Source organism: Pollicipes pollicipes, unplaced genomic scaffold (genome assembly GCF_011947565.3).
Source record: "Pollicipes pollicipes isolate AB1234 unplaced genomic scaffold, Ppol_2.1 Scaffold_3216;HRSCAF=3773_pilon_pilon_pilon, whole genome shotgun sequence".
Taxonomy (NCBI): Eukaryota; Metazoa; Arthropoda; class Thecostraca; order Pollicipedomorpha; family Pollicipedidae; genus Pollicipes; species Pollicipes pollicipes.
In genome coordinates this window covers 4,174,790-4,196,857 of record NW_023596251.1, presented here as the reverse complement: position 1 = coordinate 4,196,857, position 22,068 = coordinate 4,174,790, and the positions used below count along the sequence as shown (strand labels likewise).

General features: G+C 60.5%; 1 protein-coding gene across 1 annotated transcript; it reads right to left on the bottom strand.

Moving 5' to 3' along the window:
- Positions 1-3,317: 3,317 nt before the first annotated feature.
- LOC119091026 (VPS35 endosomal protein sorting factor-like) lies at positions 3,318-20,976 on the bottom strand. Its single transcript, XM_037213747.1, has 6 exons — positions 20,882-20,976; positions 9,484-9,627; positions 8,725-8,891; positions 7,365-7,482; positions 6,022-6,084; positions 3,318-3,332 (listed from the first exon to the last, which is right to left on the bottom strand). Exons 1-6 carry the CDS (start codon positions 20,927-20,929, stop codon positions 3,318-3,320), a joined length of 555 nt encoding a protein of 184 aa, XP_037069642.1. The 5' UTR covers positions 20,930-20,976.
- Positions 20,977-22,068: the final 1,092 nt, after the last annotated feature.

The following is a 22,068-nucleotide window of genomic DNA, read 5'->3' as shown; positions in this document are numbered from 1 at the left end:
CATCACATCACGATCGCGTGGTGCTGCTCACAGCCGTGCCATCACATCACGATCGCGTGGTGCTGCTCACAGCCGTGCCATCACATCACGATCGCGTGGTGCTGCTCACAGCCGTGCCATCACATCACGATCGCGTGGTGCTGCTCACAGCCGTGCCATCACACCACGATCGCGTGGTGCTGCTCACAGCCGTGCCATCACATCACGATCGCGTGGTGCTGCTCACAGCCGTGCCATCACACCACGATCGCGTGGTGCTGCTCACAGCCGTACCATCACATCACGATCGCGTGGTGCTGCTCACAGCCGTGCCATCACGTCACGATCACGCGTGGTGCTGCTCACAGCCGTGTCATCACATCACGATCACGCGTGGTGCTGCTCACAGCCGTACCATCACACCACGATCGCGTGGTGCTGCTCACAGCCGTGCCATCACATCACGATCGCGTGGTGCTGCTCACAGCCGTGCCATCACGTCACGATCACGCGTGGTGCTGCTCACAGCCGTGTCATCACATCACGATCACGCGTGGTGCTGCTCACAGCCGTACCATCACGTCACGATCACGCGTGGTGCTGCTCACAGCCGTACCATCACGTCACGATCACGCGTGGTGCTGCTCACAGCCGTGTCATCACATCACGATCACGCGTGGTGCTGCTCACAGCTGTACCATCACGTCACGACCACGCGTGGTGCTGCTCACAGCCGTACCATCACGTCACGATCACGCGTGGTGCTGCTCACAGCCGTGTCATCACATCACGATCACGCGTGGTGCTGCTCACAGCTGTACCATCACGTCACGATCACGCGTGGTGCTGCTCACAGCCGTACCATCACGTCACGATCACGCGTGGTGCTGCTCACAGCCGTGTCATCACATCACGATCGCGTGGTGCTGCTCACAGCCGTGCCATCACATCACGATCGCGCGTGGTGCCGCTCAGCCCGCCCGCGTGACAAGCGTTTTGGTGAAGCGTGCTGCGCCGTTTGGCGGTCGTTGTGGGAGAACCGTGCAGCGCAGCAGGGCGGCACGCGGCTCCTGGCTGTCGGGTCCAGTCTGGACACGTTCGCTGCGAGCATTGCATGCATACAGGCCACCAACACCGCAACATTCGGGCTCAGCACGATGCGCAGCTGGGGGGGGGGGGGGGGGGGGGGGGCACGTAACTGTTGGAAGCACGTGAACGTGCCGCTGTTACATGACGAATAACGAATTGAATAACGCTACATAATGTATAATGAATGGCGCTGGCAGAACATAAGAAAGCACCAGCACGTGTTTTAGGCATCAGCGCACGGCAAATTCTTCGCCCGACGTGCAGTGACGCCCAGACCCACCGCCAGTGTCCATCCGTTACCGAAGATACAAACCCGTCACGGGCCGATACCACCGTGGCCGGGATGAGATGCCGCGCAATCAAACCGCGTTTTCCCGACGGTGGTGCTAATCCTAAAGGTGCATCGTTCCGCCAGATATTTACACATTTTGCCCCCCACCTGCTATGATGGCAACGCGCATGATGACCCGCAAACGGTGGCGGACGAGTCATGATGACCCGCATACGGTGGCGGACGAGTCATCGACGCTGGGCGGCCCCCCCCCCCCCCCCCCCCCCCGACTGTGATCGGGCTTGTTTCCGGGTTGTTATCGGGCTTGTTTCCGGGCTCAGAGCCGTTCTATCTGTCGTTTTTTGCACGTCTCTTGGCGGTGGGATGTTGGATTATTGGAAATAGAAAGGTGCCGAAGGGCCTCACGCAACCGCAGAGGTTTTTCCGTTACCAAGAGTTTCCACCAGTAGGAGGAACCTTCCATAAACTAGGAGATATCACTGACCAGGAGCCAGAAACCAGGAAATATCACCAACGTACTCCCATGCAGGACACCCGTCGGTACCACGGTTGCTTGTAGCGCCATAAGCAGTCCCAACCGAGATGCTCCCTCTCTCTCTCTCAGGAGTTTCCCATGAGTGCTGCGCTGTTCCTGGAGAGGTGTCGCCGCGAAGAAGCTGACGATACAATGACGCAACTTCCATCGCGTTCGGCTGAGACATCTGACAGCAGCATGATGAAACGATCCTCCGCGCGCGTCAGTGCCGTCTCCGGCTGACACCAGTGGCGTTCCCAGAATATTCTTGCATGCACACGGCCCCGCACACCACGGCACAAGATTTCCATTGGCTTTGACAACGAATATGCCCTATTAAGGCCTCTTGTAGGGACCCGACAGGCCGCAGCCTCCTAAGCCCATCCATCCCTCCATCCTCGGACACCGAGCATTGATCAGTTACGCTGGAACTGATCACTGATCATTAGCGCTGACGATGCCTGGGACCACGCACCGTGACGCAGACATCGGCCGCAGCCATCGACCGCGGCTGCCGACGTCGACACCGCTTATTCACATCGACAGAGGCACCAGGAACAGACACGCACCACTGACACTGGCGATGCCACGGACCGACGCCAGCAGCGAGCGCCGCCGCCGCCGCGGACGCCGGCCTGACGCACGCCGCGGCGCTTACCGGAAATACGAGCAGCGCGGAGAGCAGACACCGCACCAGCGACAGGGTCGGCGCCAGCGCTGAGCGCCTCCGCTCGGCCGGTCCCGTCTCCGCCGCGATCTCCGGCAGACCGCTGATGGCCGCGCGCATGCAGGCGTCCCGCTGAGAAGCAAGGGGACCGCTGGTGAGGGTGGGAGACTGCTGGTTAAGGTGGAGACCGCTAGTGAAGGTGCGAAAAGCCTATCTGAAGACACCTAGAGAGATAGAGCGAGAGAGCGCGAGAGAGAGAGAAGAGAGAGAGAGGGGGGGGGGGGGGGTCGAAAAAAGTCAGATCAGTGTACCCTCGTGCACTGATCTGACCGGCGACGTACTCTATACACATTTCATTAGTCACTGGTGAGGATTACGGATACCAATGACGAAGAGAGCAAGGAGATTCCCAGCGACGGAGCAAGGAAAACACCAACAAAAGCAAGGAAATAATGGCGAGGGACCTATGGGATCGTTAGAGGGAGAGAGAGCAGGGGGATCAGTGGCGGTGAAGCCGTCGGATTAATGACGACGAAGCGAGGAGAAGTCCGGCGGGGAGAGCGCCAGGAAACTCACCAGCTACGGAACCGGGACATCAATGGTGAGCGAGAGAAACGGGACATCAATGGTGAGCGAGAGAAACGGGACATCGATGGTGAGCGAGAGAGCCGGGCCATCAATGGTGAGCGAGAGAGCCGGGCCATCAGTGGTGAGCGAGAGAGCCGGGCCATCAATGGTGGGCGAGAGAAACGGGACATCAAGGGTGAGCGATAGCATCACTGATTGAAAGACTGACAAAGGTCGGCGTCGAGAAAGCGGGGGACCACCCGAGGAGGAGCCAGCAGATCACCGTCCACGAAGGAAAAGGTCACAAGCGAGGGCCTGGTGTCGTTCCCTGAAGCCGGTACTGTACAGCAGAGAGCAATACGCCTACACCAGCAGGCAGCGTTCAGCTGAGTCCGCGCCCGCCTCGCAAATCAGACAAGAACCGAGCGACGACGCGCACGCCGGTCGCCCCGTCGAAGCCGGACGAGCGCACGAGGCGACCACGTTGTCCAGTGCGCTCTCGTTTTAACGGGACCACCCGGCCACAGACCTCCGCTGCTCGGGAGTCCGAGCGCGGCCGTGCGCAGCTGCCACATACATTATGAATCAAAGCGGCACCTGGGCACCGGCATCGGAGGCCGAACACGCACCGGTTACACATCTGGGAGCCGGCCACAGTGGCGCCCGTACCACGCCCCGACTCGGCGCATCACCCCAGGCCAGTCTCCGGTGTCGAGGTAACACGCCGGACACAGCGGCGCCCGTACCACGCCCCGACTCGGCGCATCACCCCAGGCCAGTCTCCGGTGTCGAGGTAACACGCCGGACAGAGCGGCGCCCGTACCACGCCCCGACTCGGCGCATCGCCCCGGGCCAGTCTCCGGTGTCGAGGTAACACGCCGGACAGAGCGGCGCCCGTACCACGCCCGACTCGGCGCATCACCCCGGGCCAGTCTCCGGTGTCGAGGTAACACGCCGGACAGCCGACACCACCTGACGTGACGCCGGACATGTCTCTCACTCTCACCTTCACCCTCCCCAGCGGTGTTACTTGCCGAAATCGGCTGGGGACGGGGCTGAGATGATCGAGTTGACCTAGCGGACCACCAAACGCGATTTCGTTCGGGATTTCAGCCGCTTTGGTTTGTCTTAATCCAACTATGTTATTGCATGAAAAATGTGCCAGCTTTTGCACTGGCCTAACATACGTGGGAACTCGCATTATAAAACACTTGGGTATCATTCAAAACACTATACAAAATACTGAATTATCTATAGGACACTATTTCGTGCAAATGAAAAAAATATCGATGATATCTTTAAATTTCTAGCTAACGAGAGTTCTGAGGCATTTGTTGCATTTCATTGGCCAGTAATCTCTTTTTACCTATGTGCATTGGGAAGCATTGAAGAGAGAGCAAGAAGAGCATTGAGGAATTTCAGCTAAAACTCCCATGCGATGCAACTCCTCACACTCAGCGGAGATCTGCTATAATTCCCTCTCCCTAACCAACACATCTGACTCGCAGCGTCTCACGACTCGCCCATCTCACTGGACGCATTCCGTCCCACTCCACTTTCCAAGAACGTACCCTGTGCCACCCCACTCTCCTATAACGTACTCTGTACCTCCCCACTGTTCTATAACGTACTCCGGTCCCAGTTTTTCAGTTCTCCGCGACCCCTCTCCGTCCCGCTCCAGCTCCCCGGGACGCACCCCCGTCCCGCTCCAGCTCCCCGGAACGCACCCCCGTCCCGCTCCAGCTTCCCGGGACGCACCCCCCGTCCCGCTCCAGCTCCCCGGGACGCACACCCCCGTCCCGCTCCCGCTCCCCGGGACGCACCCCCGTCCCGCTCCAGCTCCCCGGGACGCACCCCCGTCCCGCTCCAGCTCCCCGGGACGCACCCCCGTCCCGCTCCAGCTCCCCGGGACGCACCCCCGTCCCGCTCCAGCTCCCCGGGACGCACCCCCGTCCCGCTCCAGCTCCCCGGGACGCACCCCCGTCCCGCTCCAGCTCCCCGGGACGCACCCCCGTCCCGCTCCGGCTCGGCGGGACACACCCTCGTCCCGCTCCAGCTCCCCGGGACGCACCCCCGTCCCGCTCCAGCTCCCCGGGACGCACCCCCGTCCCGCTCCAGCTCCCCGGGACGCACCCCCGTCCCGCTCCAGCTCCCCGGGACGCACCCCCGTCCCGCTCCAGCTCCCCGGGACGCACCCCCGTCCCGCTCCAGCTCCCCGGGACGCACCCCCGTCCCGCTCCAGCTCCCCGGGACGCACCCCCGTCCCGCTCCAGCTCCCCGGGACGCACACCCCGTCCCGCTCCAGCTCCCCGGGACGCACCCCCGTCCCGCTCCGCTCCCCGGACGCACCCCCGTCCCGCTCCAGCTCCCGGGACACACCCCCGTCCCGCTCCAGCTCCCCGGGACGCACCCCCGTCCCGCTCCAGCTCCCCGGGACACACCCCGTCCCGCTCCAGCTCCCCGGGACACACCCCCGTCCCGCTCCAGCTCCCCGGGACGCACCCCCGTCCCGCTCCAGCTCCCCGGGACGCACCCCCGTCCCGCTCCAGCTCCCCGGGACGCACCCCCGTCCCGCTCCAGCTCCCCGGGACGCACCCCCGTCCCGCTCCAGCTCCCCGGGACACACCCTCGTCCCGCTCCGGCTCGGCGGGACGCACCCTCGTCCCGCTCCGGCTCGGCGGGACGCACCCTCGTCCCGCTCCGGCTCGGCGGGACACACCCTCGTCCCGCTCCGGCTCCCAATGGCGTACCTTGTCCGGGACAGCCGCCGGAGAGGGCCACCTGGGCCGTCACGGCGTACAGGCGCGCCCGCGTCAGCACATCGTCCAGCGCCGGCAGGGTGATGAAGCAGAAGGCGATGCAGGCAGCCGAGAACGCGCGGCGCCGGCCGGCGCGGCGCGCCGCCGCCGCCACCGCGTGCACCGCCACCACCAGGTGCGTCGTCACCGACTCCAGGTTGCAGAAACCGCCGCGCGCCTGCCGGACGACGGGATGGGGTCGGTCAGGGACGAAACGGTGGGCTGTGAAGGGTACGGCAGCAACAGCGTCGCACGAGGAACGGGTGACACGGTTGTAGATGTTATAGGCATGGAATAGTGAGGCATGTATGGATACATGTGTGAGTTGTCAACGGAAGGCCCAGGTCGTTGCGTTGGACGAAGACACCGGACAGCATAGACTGCGCAAAAGGTGTGGATTAGGTGTGAGCTCGTCCAGCACGTTACATCATAGTTGCAGCTGTTTTGCTGACGAACTGACGAACCCGTGAAACGTGACGAACCAGCACAAGCTGACGAACTCGTGAAAACAATTATTTTCATCGCAACAACGCTGATTGGGATGCTGACACGTAAACTCCTGAGCAAAATACGCCATATTTGAGCTCAAATGCTCAAATGTGACGAAATAATGTTCAATTTGAATGAAGATTGAACATGCATATCGCGTGCACGTCCTCTCGTAGTGCGTAATCTGATAACGCGTCGAAGTCACAAGTCTTCCGATCTGACCTGATCTGACTCGATTATCACCCAGCGGATCAAAGTGCGTGGACAACTCTGCAGCTGCCGCTCGTTAGCAACTCCCGGAAGGGCTTCGGGCAAGCGGCCTGGTGGGCTACGGACGGCGACCGCTGGAGCTCCGCCACACACAGTGGACAGTTGCGACGAGGTTAGGTAGGTATTGGGCTTAAAGTGCGTATCCCCCGCAATAGTTATTTGCGCTCCAGTGGCCAATTTTGACAAGATTATGGCATTTGTGAGCTACAGAGGGGAAAGCCGCGAGACGTTCATTCCGCCATAAACAACGTCTCCAGCTCCTCACGCGGCCGAGGAAGCACGTCGGCCGAATGTGCCATCACGAGGCACCAATCCCAGAGCGGGTGCAAGGCTCGGCCCCACCGGCACGCACAGACCAGCCTGCCTCTGGCCAGGGAGGGGAGGACACGGCACGGGCCGGCCACCTCACCACACCGTGCGCCGCGAGCTAGATCATCCCGCAGTCCCGGCTCGCAAACGTGGGCCAGAGGCAGAGTGGTCCGTTCACCTGGAACCCCGCTACACGCGAGGAAACCCTCCTTGGCTCGTTTTCTGAACCTAAAGCCACGCGCACATCCCATTTGGGACAAAACGATCAAACAAGGAATCACAAATGCACAGTCCAAGCTGAAGCCTGTGCATCACGTTTCACCACGGCCGCGTGACGCTCCAGTCAGAGCCTTCAGCTCACAGCGCGGGCCTATACCATACCGCACGCACCTGCACCAGCAGGTCCAGCGAGCTCTCCAGCTGCGAGGGCGTCAGGTCCACGGCCCGCTGCAGGAACTGGCAGATCAGTGCGCTCGTCTCCCGCCGCTCGTCGTCCAGGGACAGCATCCTGGCGACGCGACAACGGCCGGCTCATGACCACTGTGTGTAACGCTACGGTCACCGATGGTCAACGGCCGGCTCATGACCACCGTGTGTGACGCTACGGTTACCGATCGTCAACGGCCGGCTCATGACCACCGTGTGTAGCGCTACGGTTACCGATGGTCAACGGCCGGCTCATGACCACCGTGTGTGACGCTACGGTTACCGATCGTCAACGGCCGGCTCATGACCACCGTGTGTAGCGCTACGGTTACCGATGGTCAACGGCCGGCCCATGACCACCGTGTGTGACGCTACGGTTACCGATGGTCAACGGCCGGCTCATGACCACCGTGTGTGACGCTACGGTTACCGATCGTCAACGGCCGGCTCATGACCACCGTGTGTAGCGCTACGGTTACCAATGGTCAACGGCCGGCTCATGACCACCGTGTGTAGCGCTACGGTTACCGATGGCCAACGGCCGGCTTATGACCACCGTGTGTGACGCTACGGTCACCAATGGTCAACGGCCGGCTCATGACCACCGTGTGTAGCACTACGGTCACCGATGGTCAGCGGCAGTGCAACCCTAGCCAAAGCCTCCGAAAAGTTCCAGGCTAGAAGCTGAAGCTTGCTGTGCAGCGTGATGGCGACGACGCTGGGACGCGCCCGCTGGGGTTGGCGGCTGGTGGAGCACAGGTTTGCTGGGACGCGCCCGCTGGGGTTGGCGGCGGGTAGAGCACAGGTTTGCTGGGACGCGCCCGCTGGGGTTGGCGGCGGGTAGGGCACAGACACTGCCATCACCGGGACGCCCACACCGCCGTGCACCGCTGGTGTAGCGGGCTCGTACCCCCCTCCCCCCCCCCCCCATGGCAGCGCCGCGCAGACCTCACGTGCCAGAGCCGCGTGCCCCTCAGGAGGCCGAGTTTTGCCTTGCTCATGTTGAGGAACCGCGCAGTTTTCAAGCGGCCGAGCCTCAGTGACAAAGTCGTGTATCTCTAACGTGACAGTCGTGTACCTGGCACGCAAGACGCACTGCATTGTCATGAGTCGTGAATGTATTATCGTGGGTCGTAAATGTATTGTTGTAAATCGGAATATAATGTTGTGGGTTGTGAATGTATTGTAGCGAGTCGTGAATGTATTGTCGTGGGTAGCGAATGTCCTAAATGACAGAGTCGTGTATCCCTCGGATGGGAGTCATAACAGCTCACGAGACAGCCGCTGTCGCACTGCTGGCGTGGCAGATCCATGCATTCCTCACGTGACAGAGTCATGGAGGGTCTGGCAGCAGGCCATGCCCAGCTCCACCAGGGCCGGCTCGGTCGTCAGCTCTTGCTGGCAGCTCGTCAGCAGCTGCAGCAGCCGACGACTGACCCGCTGCCGCACCTCGTCCTGCTGCAGCAGCTCCAGCAGCGTGGAGAAGCTGGTCTGCGGCAACGAGAGGAGCCGCCCGCCGCCGGCGTGATCCACACCGGCGAGGCGCCGACTGACGCCGCCGCAGCCGCGCACGGCCCGTGGGGCAGGGCGGGAGAAGGAGGGGGGGGGGGGGGGGCAGGGGTCAGGGAGATACTCAGCTGCCTAACTACGTGCTTATCACACACTGGATTGCTTTTGGCACAACACAGAGCGCAGAAGAACAGGCAGCAAATAACAAATACGTCAACAAAACGGGTTGCATAAAATCATGCCAGATCGCTGTGGTACCTGTCTCCCGGGTTCTGAAAATACTACTACACCGTGTAGCGACCGGTGATTAGCGGTTTATAAACAGTTCAGAAAGCATTCCGTGAGGCCACAGTCATGCAGAACGTGTCCAAATCAGCGACTTTAACTTGTCAAGTCTGCCAATACGACCTGCATTTCGGTTTCGCGCACTCCTGTACATCTGTTCATCTTTTAGACAGCATGTACCACAGGCCCGACGCCACCTTGAATATAAGGGCCTGCCTGCGGGCAGCCCGCCCGGGGAACATCCGCCGCCTCGTCACCAGCACGCGCGGCTCCAGAGGGCACCACTCACCATGTGCACCAGATGGTGCAGCTGCGATCCGTCGCCGATTGCCTTGGTGAGCAGCGCCTCCAGCTGCGGGTAGTGCTGCTCGAACTGTCTGTCCGGACCGATGTGGTCCAGCACGTCCTGAAGAAGGACCTTCAGCTGCCGCGGCTGGGGGCACACGGACCAGGCGGTCACCTCCGACCCCGGACCTGAGGAGAGGCACCTTCAGGTGCCGCGGCTAGGGGCACACGAACCAGGCGGTCACCTCCGACCCCGGGCCTGAGAAGAGGCACCTTTAGGTGCCGCGGCTGGGGGCACACGGACCAGGCGGTCACCTCCGACCCCGGGCCTGAGGAGAGGCACCCTCAGGTGCCGCGGCTGGGGGCACACGAACCAGGCGGTCACCTCCGACCCCGGACCTGAGGAGAGGCCCCTTCAGCTGCCGCGGCTGGGGGCGCACGGACCAGACGCATCACCTACCACCCCGGATCGCCTGGATAGTGGCACCTTCAGCTGCTGCGGCTAGGGGTGGAGCGACACGATGTGCTGTCCCCAGTGTGGGGGACTAGCACGTCCTGGAACACGTGCCATCGAAAATAGTTGCTAACTTCAGGTGGGCGTAAGATGGCACTCGACGTAGTCTCCGTGATCGGCGCTTTTCGTTAGAGGAGCGCAATAAGGTCAAGGGCTGCAGGGTATTAGCCACTACAACCATGATCAACAAGCAATTTGTGCCTAGCTTGCCTCATATGAAGAGCTGCATGCAGTCACGAGCTGCTGCAACTTGTCCCACGACGACATAACAGCCCCGAGCGAAACATTCACGAGCTTTGGAAACGCCGCTCATCATAAGCTCATCTGAAACGCCCCCCCCCCCCTTCCTCCCCCCCCCCCCCCGCTGCCCATCGGTGCTGGTTCACGCTGGGCCACCTGGCACGAGTCGGTCAGCCGTCGCCCGGTCAGGGAGTATTCGGCAGCACGTGCTTCGGTGAGCGGAGTCGTCCGTAACGGAGTCACACCGGTGGCGGTACGGACACGGAGTCAGGCAGGTTAGACAGAGTCAGGCGGGGTCGGGCGGAAGGGAGTCACACCGGTGGCGGTACGGACACGGGGTCAGGCAGGTTAGACAGTCAGGCTGGGCCGGGCGAAGGGAGTCACACCGGTGGCGGTACGGACACGGGGTCAGGCAGGTTAGACAGAGTCAGGCGGGGTCGGGCGGGGTCAGGCGGGGTCAGGCAAGGTCAGGCAGGGTCCGGCAAGGCCAGACAGGGTCAGGTAAGATCGAGCAGGGTCGGAAGTGGTCGGGAAGGGTGGGGGGGGGGGGGGGGGAGTCAGATGAGCTCCGGCAGTCAGGCGGGGCCAAGATAGGCTCCTGGTGTCAGGCTGGGCGCGCCGGTCGGCGGCCAAACCGCCGCAATCCCCCGCGCAGTGGCCACCCAGCGCGAGGCTACGGCGGTGGCGCGGCGCCACCCTGCGGTCGAGAACGTGCTGCAGCCTGGGCTGACATGTGTGCGGTGACGGCACGCAGGGATGCCCCCCGCGCGGGCTGCCACGCTGACCTCCCAGCTGACGACGTCGTCGTCACGGCTGGAGGCTCCACCGAGCTATCAGCGAGCGTGAAGCGGCCAACGGTACAGCGACAGGGGGCAGCTGGCTGGCTGTGGTGCTGGTGCCACGGGCCGATCGGTGAGGGTTGCTACTGCGACATTAAGCCAGCTACTAAGGCAATGCGCACTGAGTGCACAAATATGAGAATGGACCCTTTCGAGGGCTTATGACACCAGACGCACCTGCGCGCCGGTGCGATCCCGCAGGGAGTGTGTGTATCGGAGGTGAAACTTATGACACCAGACGCACCTGCGCGCCGCTGCGATCCTGCAGAGAGTGTGTGTATCGGAGGTGAAACTTATGACACCAGACGCACCTGCGCAACGCTGCGATCCTGTAGGGAATGTGTGCATCGGAAGTGAAGCTCATGACACCAGACGCACCTGCGCGCCGGTGTGATCCTCCAAGGAGTGTGTGTATCGGAGGTGAAACTTATGACACCACACGCACCTGCGCGCCGGTGCGATCCTGCAGGGAGTGTGTGTATCGGAGGTGGGGCTTCCGCTCAACTCGTACGTCAGGCTCAGGGCATTCGTCCAATGCGGCGAGGGACAGCTGTCTGGAGAGACGACTGCCGATGCTGGGGGAACAAGTCATCGAAGGAAAACTGCGGTGCTTCGAAAGATAGGCGCTGCAAACACGAAACAGATCGGAGCGCAGCGGCGTGCCTTCGCACATCTCCTGCTCCCCACCGTCGGCAGAAGTCTTCGTTACGAACCTTGTTGTGCAGTGTAATGCGAGCGGCTACATCTGCGATCTATCTGGGGATAATATCATACATCCAGGTGTTCCTGTCACCCCGCCTTCACACCTATCCAGCAGCACCCCATGCACCAGAGAGCAGCGATGAGCAGCAGTAAAACTGCGGGCAGCGCTGAGCAACTCTGTCCACCTGTCAGGAACTGTGAGCAGCTGTGCGATCCAGGAAGCCACCAGGAACCGCAAGCAGCTGTCCAAAACTATCGCAATCTGCGCCGAACTGCTAACAACTCCGAAGCGCCGCCAGAGACTGCTAACAGCTATAGAGACCTGTCCCCGCCGGCTTCTGAGGTCAGGAGGCGCTGCGGAGGATCATCAGGCGCAGCGAGCCGCGACGGCGGTCAGCCCCTCCCCCCCCCCCCACCCCCTGCACGACGGCCGCAGACCGCCGAGCTCGGCTGCGGCACCGAGTCACACACGGCACGCACGGCCGTCAGCTGGCGCGGGCGAGCGGTGATGCGACTCCAGGCCGACTGACGCGCAGCTCGCAGTCGGAGCACGACGCACCCACGCACACTGTCGGCGTTCCAAGGGGCGCGGTGATCATCGCCGAGGACTCGCCCGACGTGAGGCGCCCGCTCTAAGCCGGGCTATGTGAGCGGCGCCTGCTCTGAGCCGGGCTATGTGAGCGGTGCCTGCTCTGAGCCGGGCTATGTGAGCGGCGCCCGCTCTAAGCCGGGCTATGTGAGCGGCGCCTGCTCTGAGCCGGGCTATGTGAGCGGCGCCCGCTCTGAGCCGGGCTATGTGAGCGGCGCCAGCTCTGAGCCGGGCTATGTGAGCGGCTGCAGTACGCGCACACTGCTGTCACCAGATGGATAACACACACCGAATGGCCTCCGTCCATGGTGGCGCCCGCTATATATATATATATATATATATATATATATATATATATATATATATATATATATATATGTGTGTGTGTGTGTGTATACATGATTGATTTATTTATATATATAAATATATATGTAGAAATCAACCTACTGATGTTTTCCGATAAGTTCCATCCCTTCATGAATTCGGAAACACCAGGGGTCGCATCGACCTCTCTCCCATCATTCAGCGTTATAAAAACGGCGACTCTGGGCGTCGGTTAAGGGGGTGGGGGGGGGGGGGGCTACAAATGTTCCCGACCAGTTCGGCACGGGTTTTAATTCGTACCGCACGCGAAAGCGCATAATTTAAAACGTGTTTTGTTTTAGGTTCGAGTCACTCATGTAACCCGAAGAGACACCGTTCCATTCCTTTCTTTCCTCTTTTCAAGCACGTGAAATCCTTATACCTGTTCACGCAGAAGCTAAGTATACCAGCCCTATGGAGACCTTTGTCTCTGTTGCTGTACATAAAACCTTTTTAATTTGATATGTGATGTGGCCAAGTAGTCTAGATTATATGCACTGCACTGAGAAGAACTTACGGAACTGCGATCTGACACTTTCCGTCGGCGCGAGGAAACGGATGCCCCTCCGCGCTGGCAGGGAGAGGACGAAAACATTCACATTATTTATTTCCAGTCAACGCCCAGAGCCTTTCGGGAGAACGGGAAAAACCTGTGAAAATCTGATCGACCAAGAGTGCTCAGGCATTGGGCTAGACAGCGTCCCTGCCGCGGCACTGGGCCCTACCAAAAAACGCAAGGAGATCAAGGGCAACGTGTGAAAACTCCTTAGCAATCAGATTGACCCGGACGCGGACATATAGGGTACGGGCAACAGCGTAATGTCCCTGGCCAGCGTAATTAACCCCAAAATCCCACCCCCCGCAGCACCCCCTCAATCAGCAAAGAATTAACTTTGTCTGCTTATGAACTGTTTACTTTGGCCAGCATCCGCTCTTGGTCGTCTGTAGACTAAAAGACGTCCAACTGCGTTGTGTATAATGTTTTGTTTTGTTAGAAATCTGCGTCCGGCTGTGAGCCTCTTTGGAGCCTTTGGGCCCTCTCGGCATGGTTCACGAGGGGCATGGTCCTGTGCTTTTCCCCTCCCAGTCTGTATCCGTCACCGACCCGAGCAGCCTAATAGGTGGGGCCCGCCAGGAGCATAGGACCATCCATTCAAATAAGACGTAACCAAAGCATAGCATGGATAGCCCTGGAATGATCGAGACTGCCAGAGCAGGTAAAAGATGTAGCCCCCAACAAGAGCGCGAGGTCAGCTCCCGAGCAGGCCATCATAAAGGGCCCCGTAAGGGCGTAGGGACCTTCACCCAAATAGGAAGTCCCCGAGACCCAAAGTAGAGGGCCCCCGAATGATCGGGTGTGCCAGAGGAGGGAAACAGATAAGGTTCCCAAAAAGAGCGTAGGGCCCTCAATTCAAATAAGAAGTACCCAGAACCCTGTGCATAGGGCTCCGCAAGATGGACTGTACCCGAGCAGATTATCAGACGGCCCCCGCAGGAGTGCAGGGCCCTAAATTCAAAGGTGGTGAACAGACGGGCCCCCGACAAGAGCGTAGGACCATCCATTCAAATATAAAGTCCCCAAGACACAATGTGGAGGCCCCCCAACAACCGAGTGTGCCCGAGCAGGTTAGCAGATGGGGCCGCCGACAAGAGCGTAGGGCCTTCCGTTCAAATATGAAATACCCACGACATGATGTAGAGGGACCCCGAATGATCGAGTGCGCGACATCATATCAACAAATGGGGCCCCCGTCAAGAGCGCAGGGCCCTCCATTCAAATAGAAAGTACCCAAGGCCCGACGTACAGGTCACCCAACAGTTCAATGTGCCGGGGCAGCTTATCAGAAGGGGCTACGACAATAGCACAAGGCCCTGCATTCAAATAAGAAGTACCCTGGCCCAGTGCAGAGGGGCCCCCCGAAAGATGGAGTGTACCCGAGCAGATTATCAGATGGCCCCCAAAGGAGCGCGGAGCCTTCAATTAAAACATCAAGACACAGTGTGCAGGGCCCCAAACAATCCAATGTGGCCGAGCAGTAAGGCGAACAGAGGGGGGGGGGGGGCGACAAATGCGTAGGCCCCCCGTTCACATAGGACGCACCCAAAACTCGACGTAGAAGGCCCCCGAACGGTCGAATGTGCCCGAGCAAGTTATCAGATAGGCCCCCGACAAGAGCGTAGGGCCCTACATTAAAATACCCAATGTGAAGGACCCCCAAACAATCCATTGCGCCTCAGCAGGCTGGCAGATGGAGCCCCGACAAGTGTGTAGGGCCTTTTGTTCAAATATGAAATGCCCACGACATTATATGGAGGGACCCTGAACGATCGAGTGCGCCAGAGCATGCTAGTAGATAATGCCTCGTCAAGAGTACAGGGCCCTCCATTCAAATAGAAAGTACCCGAGACCCGACGTAGAGATCCCCCAACAATCCAATGTGCCCGAGCAGCTTATCGGAAGGGGCCGCGACAACGGCGCAGGGCCCTCCATTCAAATAAGAAGTGCCCAAAACCCAGTGTGGAGGGCCGCCGAAATATGGAGTGTACCCCAGTAGGTTATCAGATAGCCCCGATGGGAGCGCAGGGCACTAAATTCAAACACCAAGACACAATGAGCAGGCTCCCAAACAATCCAGTTAGGCCGAAGGCGTGAACAAACGGGGTCCCCGACAAGTGCGTAACGCCCCCATTCAAATAGGACGTACCCAAGACTCCCTGTAGAGGAACCCCGAACGATCGAATGTCCCCGAGCAGCTTATCAGATAGGCCCCCGACAAGAGCGTAGGACATGCAGATAAAACGCACCCAAGACCTCGCGTGGAGGGTCCCCCAAAATATCGAATGTATCCCAGCAGGTTATCAGACGGCCTCGACATGAGCGTAGGGCCTACACTAAAATACCCAATGCGCAGGGCCTCCGAACATTCCAGTGTGCCGAAGCAGGTCAACAGATGGGGCCCCGACAAGTGTGCAGGGCCTTCCATTCAAATAGAAAGTGCCCAAGACCCAACTTGGAGGGCCCCGACCGAAAGCGTGTGCATGAGCAGGTTAACAGATGGGCCCCCGACAAGAGCGTAGGGCCCTAAACAAGTGGCATAAAATTGGAAACGCCATAGACCAATGCAGAGGGAAAATGAGCATATCGCGAATGTGTCGGTAGGTGAACCGAAACCAACATTAAGGCCCCCCCCCCCCCCCCCCCCGAGCAGCCGAGAATACCCCGGCAGGTTAACATATGGGGTCCCGGCTGTAGCCCACCGAGCCTTTCTGGTAAACGGAGAGAATCCTTGGAAGGTGCCTGATTGAGAAGAGCGCCACGGCACGCTAGCAGGAAGGGCAAGGCAATAGTGCAGGGCCCTTCGAGCAAACGCAAAGAAATCAAGGGCAACGCGGAAGGCTCCTTAGCGATCCGAATGACCCTGCAAGGGGGCATATAGGTTACCCCGAAACCGCATAGGGTCCCTGGACAGCGTAATAAGGCTTAAAATTTCCAAGTAAGAACTTTTTCAATCATTGAATATTTCCTCCCTCTTCCCGTTGGTCGTTCACTCTTGCCTACAGCTGTTCTTGGAGGCCTGGAAATCCAGAGATTGCCGCGTCCAATTTTGCCGCGTTTTGTGTTTAAAAACTGCACCTTTTCGGTCGACTATGGGTCCTTTGGAGCCTTGGCCCGCTTCGGGGCCCTAAGCGGGAGGGGAGGGGGGGGGGGGCATGGCCACGTGGCCACCCCGTTTGGATCCGCCCCCGCTGAAAGCTGCCTATTTACACGGTGTGCCACGTTGACGTCGAGTGTCTTTGCCTTTTAAAATTTAGGATCCTTGTTGATGGTATACCGTCAAGTTACAACGGTAATCGAAACATGCCGTGTTATCAACAAACTTGTACCTGTCACCAAGAGGGGATCTCAGTGGTGGCCAAGGCTGGGCAACGACTTTCTCTGTGTGAACAGCTGGACATGTCGGTAAAACGGGAATGTCGTCCGCGTTCGCACTAGCGCCTTGCCGGTGACCTGCGCTAGAGCCTCGCCGGTGACCCATGCTAGAGTCTCACCGGTGACCTGCGCCAGCGCCTCGTCGGTGACCTGCGCTAGCGGCTCGCCGGCGACATGCGATAGAGCCTCATCGGTGACCTGCGCCAGTGCCTCAACGGTGATCTGCGCTAGAGCCTCGCCGGTGACCTGCGCTAGCGCCTCGCCGGTGACCTGCACTAGTGCCTCAACGGTGATCTGCGCTAGAGCCTCGCCGGTGATCTGCGCTAGCGGCTCGCCGGTGACCTGCGTTAGAGCCTCACTGGTGACCTGCGCTAGAGCCTCGCCGGTGACCTGCGCTAGCGTCTCGCCGGTGGCCTGCGCTAGCGGCTCGCCGGTGACCTGCGCTAGGGCCTCGTGGCTGGCAGCCGCGTTGGAGCCTCGGCGGCAGCGACGCCGGAGCCCCTCCGGCGGCATAGAAGTGTACGTGGAGGTCTGTCACGTGCTCCGTGCCAGTGGCCGCTGACGGGCCCATGTCATACGGTCATGCCGGCAGGGTGGCGGCGCCGACCACAGCGCTGACAGCTTGCGCAGACGCCAGCTTCTCAGCTGCCTGCCGCCCCGCAACTGCCGCAGTGTGGCGACCTAGCGCTGCCCTGAATCCAGCGGGCCCCATGGAAGCGCCGGTTAGCGGACGGTGAACCTTATGCGTAAGACAGTTGCGTTTGAGTTTGTATATCTGGCACGGAACATAAGGTGTCACAGCATTTGTCATGTCATTCGGTGCAGACAACCCGAGGGCGTTGCTTTATTGCGAGCGTACTCAGTGCACGTGAAAATTGACGATAACCTGAAAAGCCATGTGGCCACTGCCAACGGCGCCGACAGCAGCCAGCCAAACATGGCGCTGCTCCAATGACACGCTCCCACCCACAGGCTTTCCCCGCGTAGGTCGTCTCCTCTCAGTCTGCCGCGTGCACGCAGCTGGGTCAGGTGTGCCCGGCGGCGGCCGAGCGCGGCGTACCGCCTCGCCCCGATCCCACACTGTCCACTGAGCGATGGCGCGGCCGGCCGCACCTCCTGGACCCAGCCTCGCCCCGACCCCACCGTCCATTGAGGGATGGCGTGGCCGGCCGCACCTCCTGGACCCATCGGCCCTTTGTCCCTGGCACAATCACGACAGAAAGGGGTGATAGCGACCTGTTCCGGTTCCGTCTCCGTCTCCGTCTCCGTCTCCGTCTCCGTCTCCGTCTCCGTCTCCGTCTCCGTCTCCGTCTCCGTCTCCGTCTCCGTCTCCGTCTCCGTCTCCGTCTCCGTCTCCGTCTCCGTCTCCGTCTCCGTCTCCGTCTCCGTCTCCGTCTCCGTCTCCGTCTCCGTCTCCGTCTCCGTCTCCGTCTCCGTCTCCGTCTCCGTCTCCGTCTCCGTCTCCGTCTCCGTCTCCGTCTCCGTCTCCGTCTCCGTCTCCGTCTCCGTCTCCGTCTCCGTCTCCGTCTCCGTCTCCGTCTCCGTCTCCGTCTCCGTCTCCGTCTCCGTCTCCGTCTCCGTCTCCGTCTCCGTCTCCGTCTCCGTCTCCGTCTCCGTCTCCGTCTCCGTCTCCGTCTCCGTCTCCGTCTCCGTCTCCGTCTCTCTCTCTCTCTCTCTCTCTCTCTCTCTCTCTCTCTCTCTCTCTCTCTCTCTCTCTCTCTCTCTCTCTCTCTCTCTCTCCACAACATGGGCGCAGAGACCACGGGAGTTTTCAGCAGAAGTCCGTTCATTAATTAGCTCCAAAATCCGCACGCTCCAGTGCCACACTACAGCAACTGCGTCCGCCAGCTTCCCGCGACGCGCCAGTATTCAATTCTTACTTCAGTGAGAACGGCGCCCAAGCACCTCTGCATGGCCCGGCAAACACCTGTCGCAGCCCCGCATGACACAGTCGCACGGACCGTACCCGCCGTTCAATTCGTATCGCATCGAAAAGGCGCGTGCTTGGGGAGCAGAGCACAGCATGAGCTTGTGCATGTGCTCGGAGCCAAATAACGTTACTAGCATGCGAGCTTTCTAAATGAGCGATAATCAACCACTGACCGCCCACCCCGCCTCTCATCGTGTCATCTAAAACGCGTGGAGGATCTCCCGAGGCAAACGTCCGTGGTGCTTTCACCGGCTTGGCGGTGGGTTCAAAGCTCTCCTTTACTTTGTTACTTAGCTATTGAGTTTTGAAGGAGCGCCAACTGCGCCAGTTATTTGCGCCAAAGCTCTCCCTTCAAGCGGTCAGTCCAGCAGGAACGTTCATCACAGCCCGAGAGCTATCAGACAAGAAGGGCATCGCTATTGCCACTCCGGTGGCGGAAGCACCTCCGAGAAATACGCCGCGTGAGAACGTCCCCGTTTATAGCTGCACAGTAAACGCCGAGGCAGAGTAGGGCAGTCATTGCAATGGTTATCCCACCAATGGTACGGTATTGGCTGAACAGTCCATACATATTTTCCATGCCTTTCGTTGCGTCAGTTACATGACGGAAAGAAAATCATAAAATACATTTACAAACGAAAAATAAAGAACAAATTTAAAGGCACATCCGTGTGACGGCTGACTCAAATAAAAAGGCATTCCAAAGTGAGTCTAGTATAATGGCAAGCAAGGCGGGGCCACTCTCAGAACAACGCGTCTTCTGAATACAGAGAGGCGACATCAGATAGCATCTCGGAAAGGTCGGCTGCTATTACCATTCATATTTACGGCGACACCGGGGACATCACGGCACTGGCCAAACCAGTGTCTCGGGCCCGCCTGGAGTGTCCGGCTGCTTCGGCCGGGCGGCACACTAGCGTACTGACTCAGTGTCAGACTGCTCCGGCCGGGCGGCACGCCAGCGTACTGACTCAGTGTCAGGCTGCTCCGGCCGGGCGGCACACCAGCGTACTGACTCAGTGTCAGGCTGCTCCGGCCGGGCGGCAGACCAGCATATTGGCTCAGTGTCCGGCTGCTCCGGCCGGGCGGCAGACCAGCGTACTGGCTCAGTGTCAGACTGCTCCGGCCGGGCGGCAGACCAGCGTACTGGCTCAGTGTCAGGCTGCTCCGGCCGGGCGGCGCACCAGCGTACTGGCTCAGTGTCAGGCTGCTCCGGCCGGGCGGCAGACCAGCGTACTGGCTCAGTGTCAGGCTGCTCCGGCCGGGCGGCAGACCAGCGTACTGGCTCAGTGTCAGGCTGCTCCGGCCGGGCGGCACACCAGCGTACTGGCTCAGTGTCAGGCTGCTCCGGCCGGGCGGCAGACCAGCGTACTGGCTCAGTGTCAGGCTGCTCCGGCCGGGCGGCACACCAGCGTACTGGCTCAGTGTCAGGCTGCTCCGGCCGGGCGGCACACCAGCGTACTGGCTCAGTGTCAGGCTGCTCCGGCCGGGCGGCAGACCAGCGTACTGACTCAGTGTCCGGCTGCTCCGGCCGGGCGGCAGACCAGCATATTGGAAAGAGTCGTCACTACGACCAAGTCAGCGTCCAGCACGGTCAGCAAGGGCAACCAGCAGCGCCCAGCCCGGTCAGCGTTAGCGCCCAATATGGTCAGCGTCCACGCCCAGCACGCCCAGCGGCGCCCAGCATGGTCAGACAGCAGCGCCCAGCGCGCCCAGCACGGTCAGCCAGCAGCCGCCGGCTGTCCCAAAACGATAGGGGCCGGGGGCGGTCGTCGTTACTAGCCGCCGGGCCGCTCGCTGACCCGTCCGTGATTAGATAACTGTTCCAATCAGCCTGCAGTGATACAAAAGCCACAACACAGGCCGGACAAATGCAGAATCTGAGGAGAAACCAATCACAAAACCAGAACAACAGGGCGATTGGGACCAAACAAGCACTGGGAACAAACGCGGAAGACAAAAACTGTGCGAGCCAGTGCACAAACTGATGTTAGAGAGGGACTCCGTGAGGGCGGCGTGCGCGTCTGCCTGCCCATCAAGCCGCTCACTGTCGAAGCGATGATGATGGTGATGATGATGGTGATGATGATTATATACAGAGTTGGGCTTTGGAACGCGCCGACTATAATGGTCATATGGTGCCCATACCTTACTGTTTACGGGAAACATCGAAAGAAGAGAGATGGGCGACGCCAAACACCCACCTTCCGCACCCGAAGCAGAGTCACAACAGCACGACCGCTCCCCCCCCCCCCCCCCCCCCACCACGGTGCTCGCCCGCGGCGCTCGCTCACCCCGAAGTACTTGGCGACGAAGCCGCACCACTCCGGCAGACAGTGCATGTACTCGCCGGTGGTGGGCAGCGCCAGCACGAGCGGCCAGACGGCGCTGAAGAGGTGACGCGGCGCCGGGCCCGGCAGTCGGCCGGCCGTCAGCAGGCCGCCCAGCACGGCCAGCAGGTCACAGTGGCGGTGGCCGGGGAAGCTCCAGTCGCTGCGGCCCGGCCCTGGCACGGCGCACCACCCGCGTAACGTCAGACGCACCGCTCACGGGAGGGAGGCACAGCTGAGGGGGGGGGAGAGGGTGGACGGCGGGGGAGCGGGAAGGTTGGAGCCTCCGCCAGTGAAAGCTGGCCGGGGAGAAGAGACTGGCAGGAAAGGACGACGGGAATTAATCGGCACGCAGGGGAGAGTGGAGGACAGGGTAAAGGAGAGGGGAGAGGGCATTGTGACATAATGACAGCAACATAGAGAAGAAAGAGCAGGGAAGAATAAAGAAGACAGTAAGAGAGAAAAGTACCAACATACGTAGTGCAAGACATTCTACCGAAAGAGGGCGCACGGAGCGATGGTAGAAAGGAATCACCGAGTACATGGGGATAACCCGGTGGTGACTAGGAAGAGAAACTATATGACAGGAGAGGCACGTGAGCATGGAACACACTGCAGCTGATCCGGCGCCGTGATGTGGCCAACCAACCGGCCGTGCCTCGATCAGTGCTTCGGTGCACTACCGCTGGCGACGGCAACGACAAGGCTTGTGCCGTCGATACGCGCACGACAAATGATAACATACTCCAACTTTCCGCAACTGATTTCGAAAAAAGCACGTCGCCCGCGAGGTGGAGCCTGGGCAGACGAATCCGAGGCCTGCAGCCGTCGGCGGTGCTCACATGCGTCGTCACAGGCGGCCACGGCCGACACGAAGAGCTCGGCGTGGGAGGTCAGCAGGTCGAGCCCGGACGATCGCAGCAGAGCCATCAGCAGTCTGGCAGCACGCCAACACCGTCACCGCTCGTCACAGTGAGCAGCCGCCAGAAATCAGACGACAGCCCCGCAAACTGAAGCACAGTTGGCTTTCCAATGGCGAGTGGCTGGCCTGGCCTGCCAGCCGACATCCGCAGCCCCACCCGGCTGCGGGCGCCGGACCTGTATGACCTGTGGCGCGTCACAGGTCTGGGAATTCAGCTTCGGGATATGTC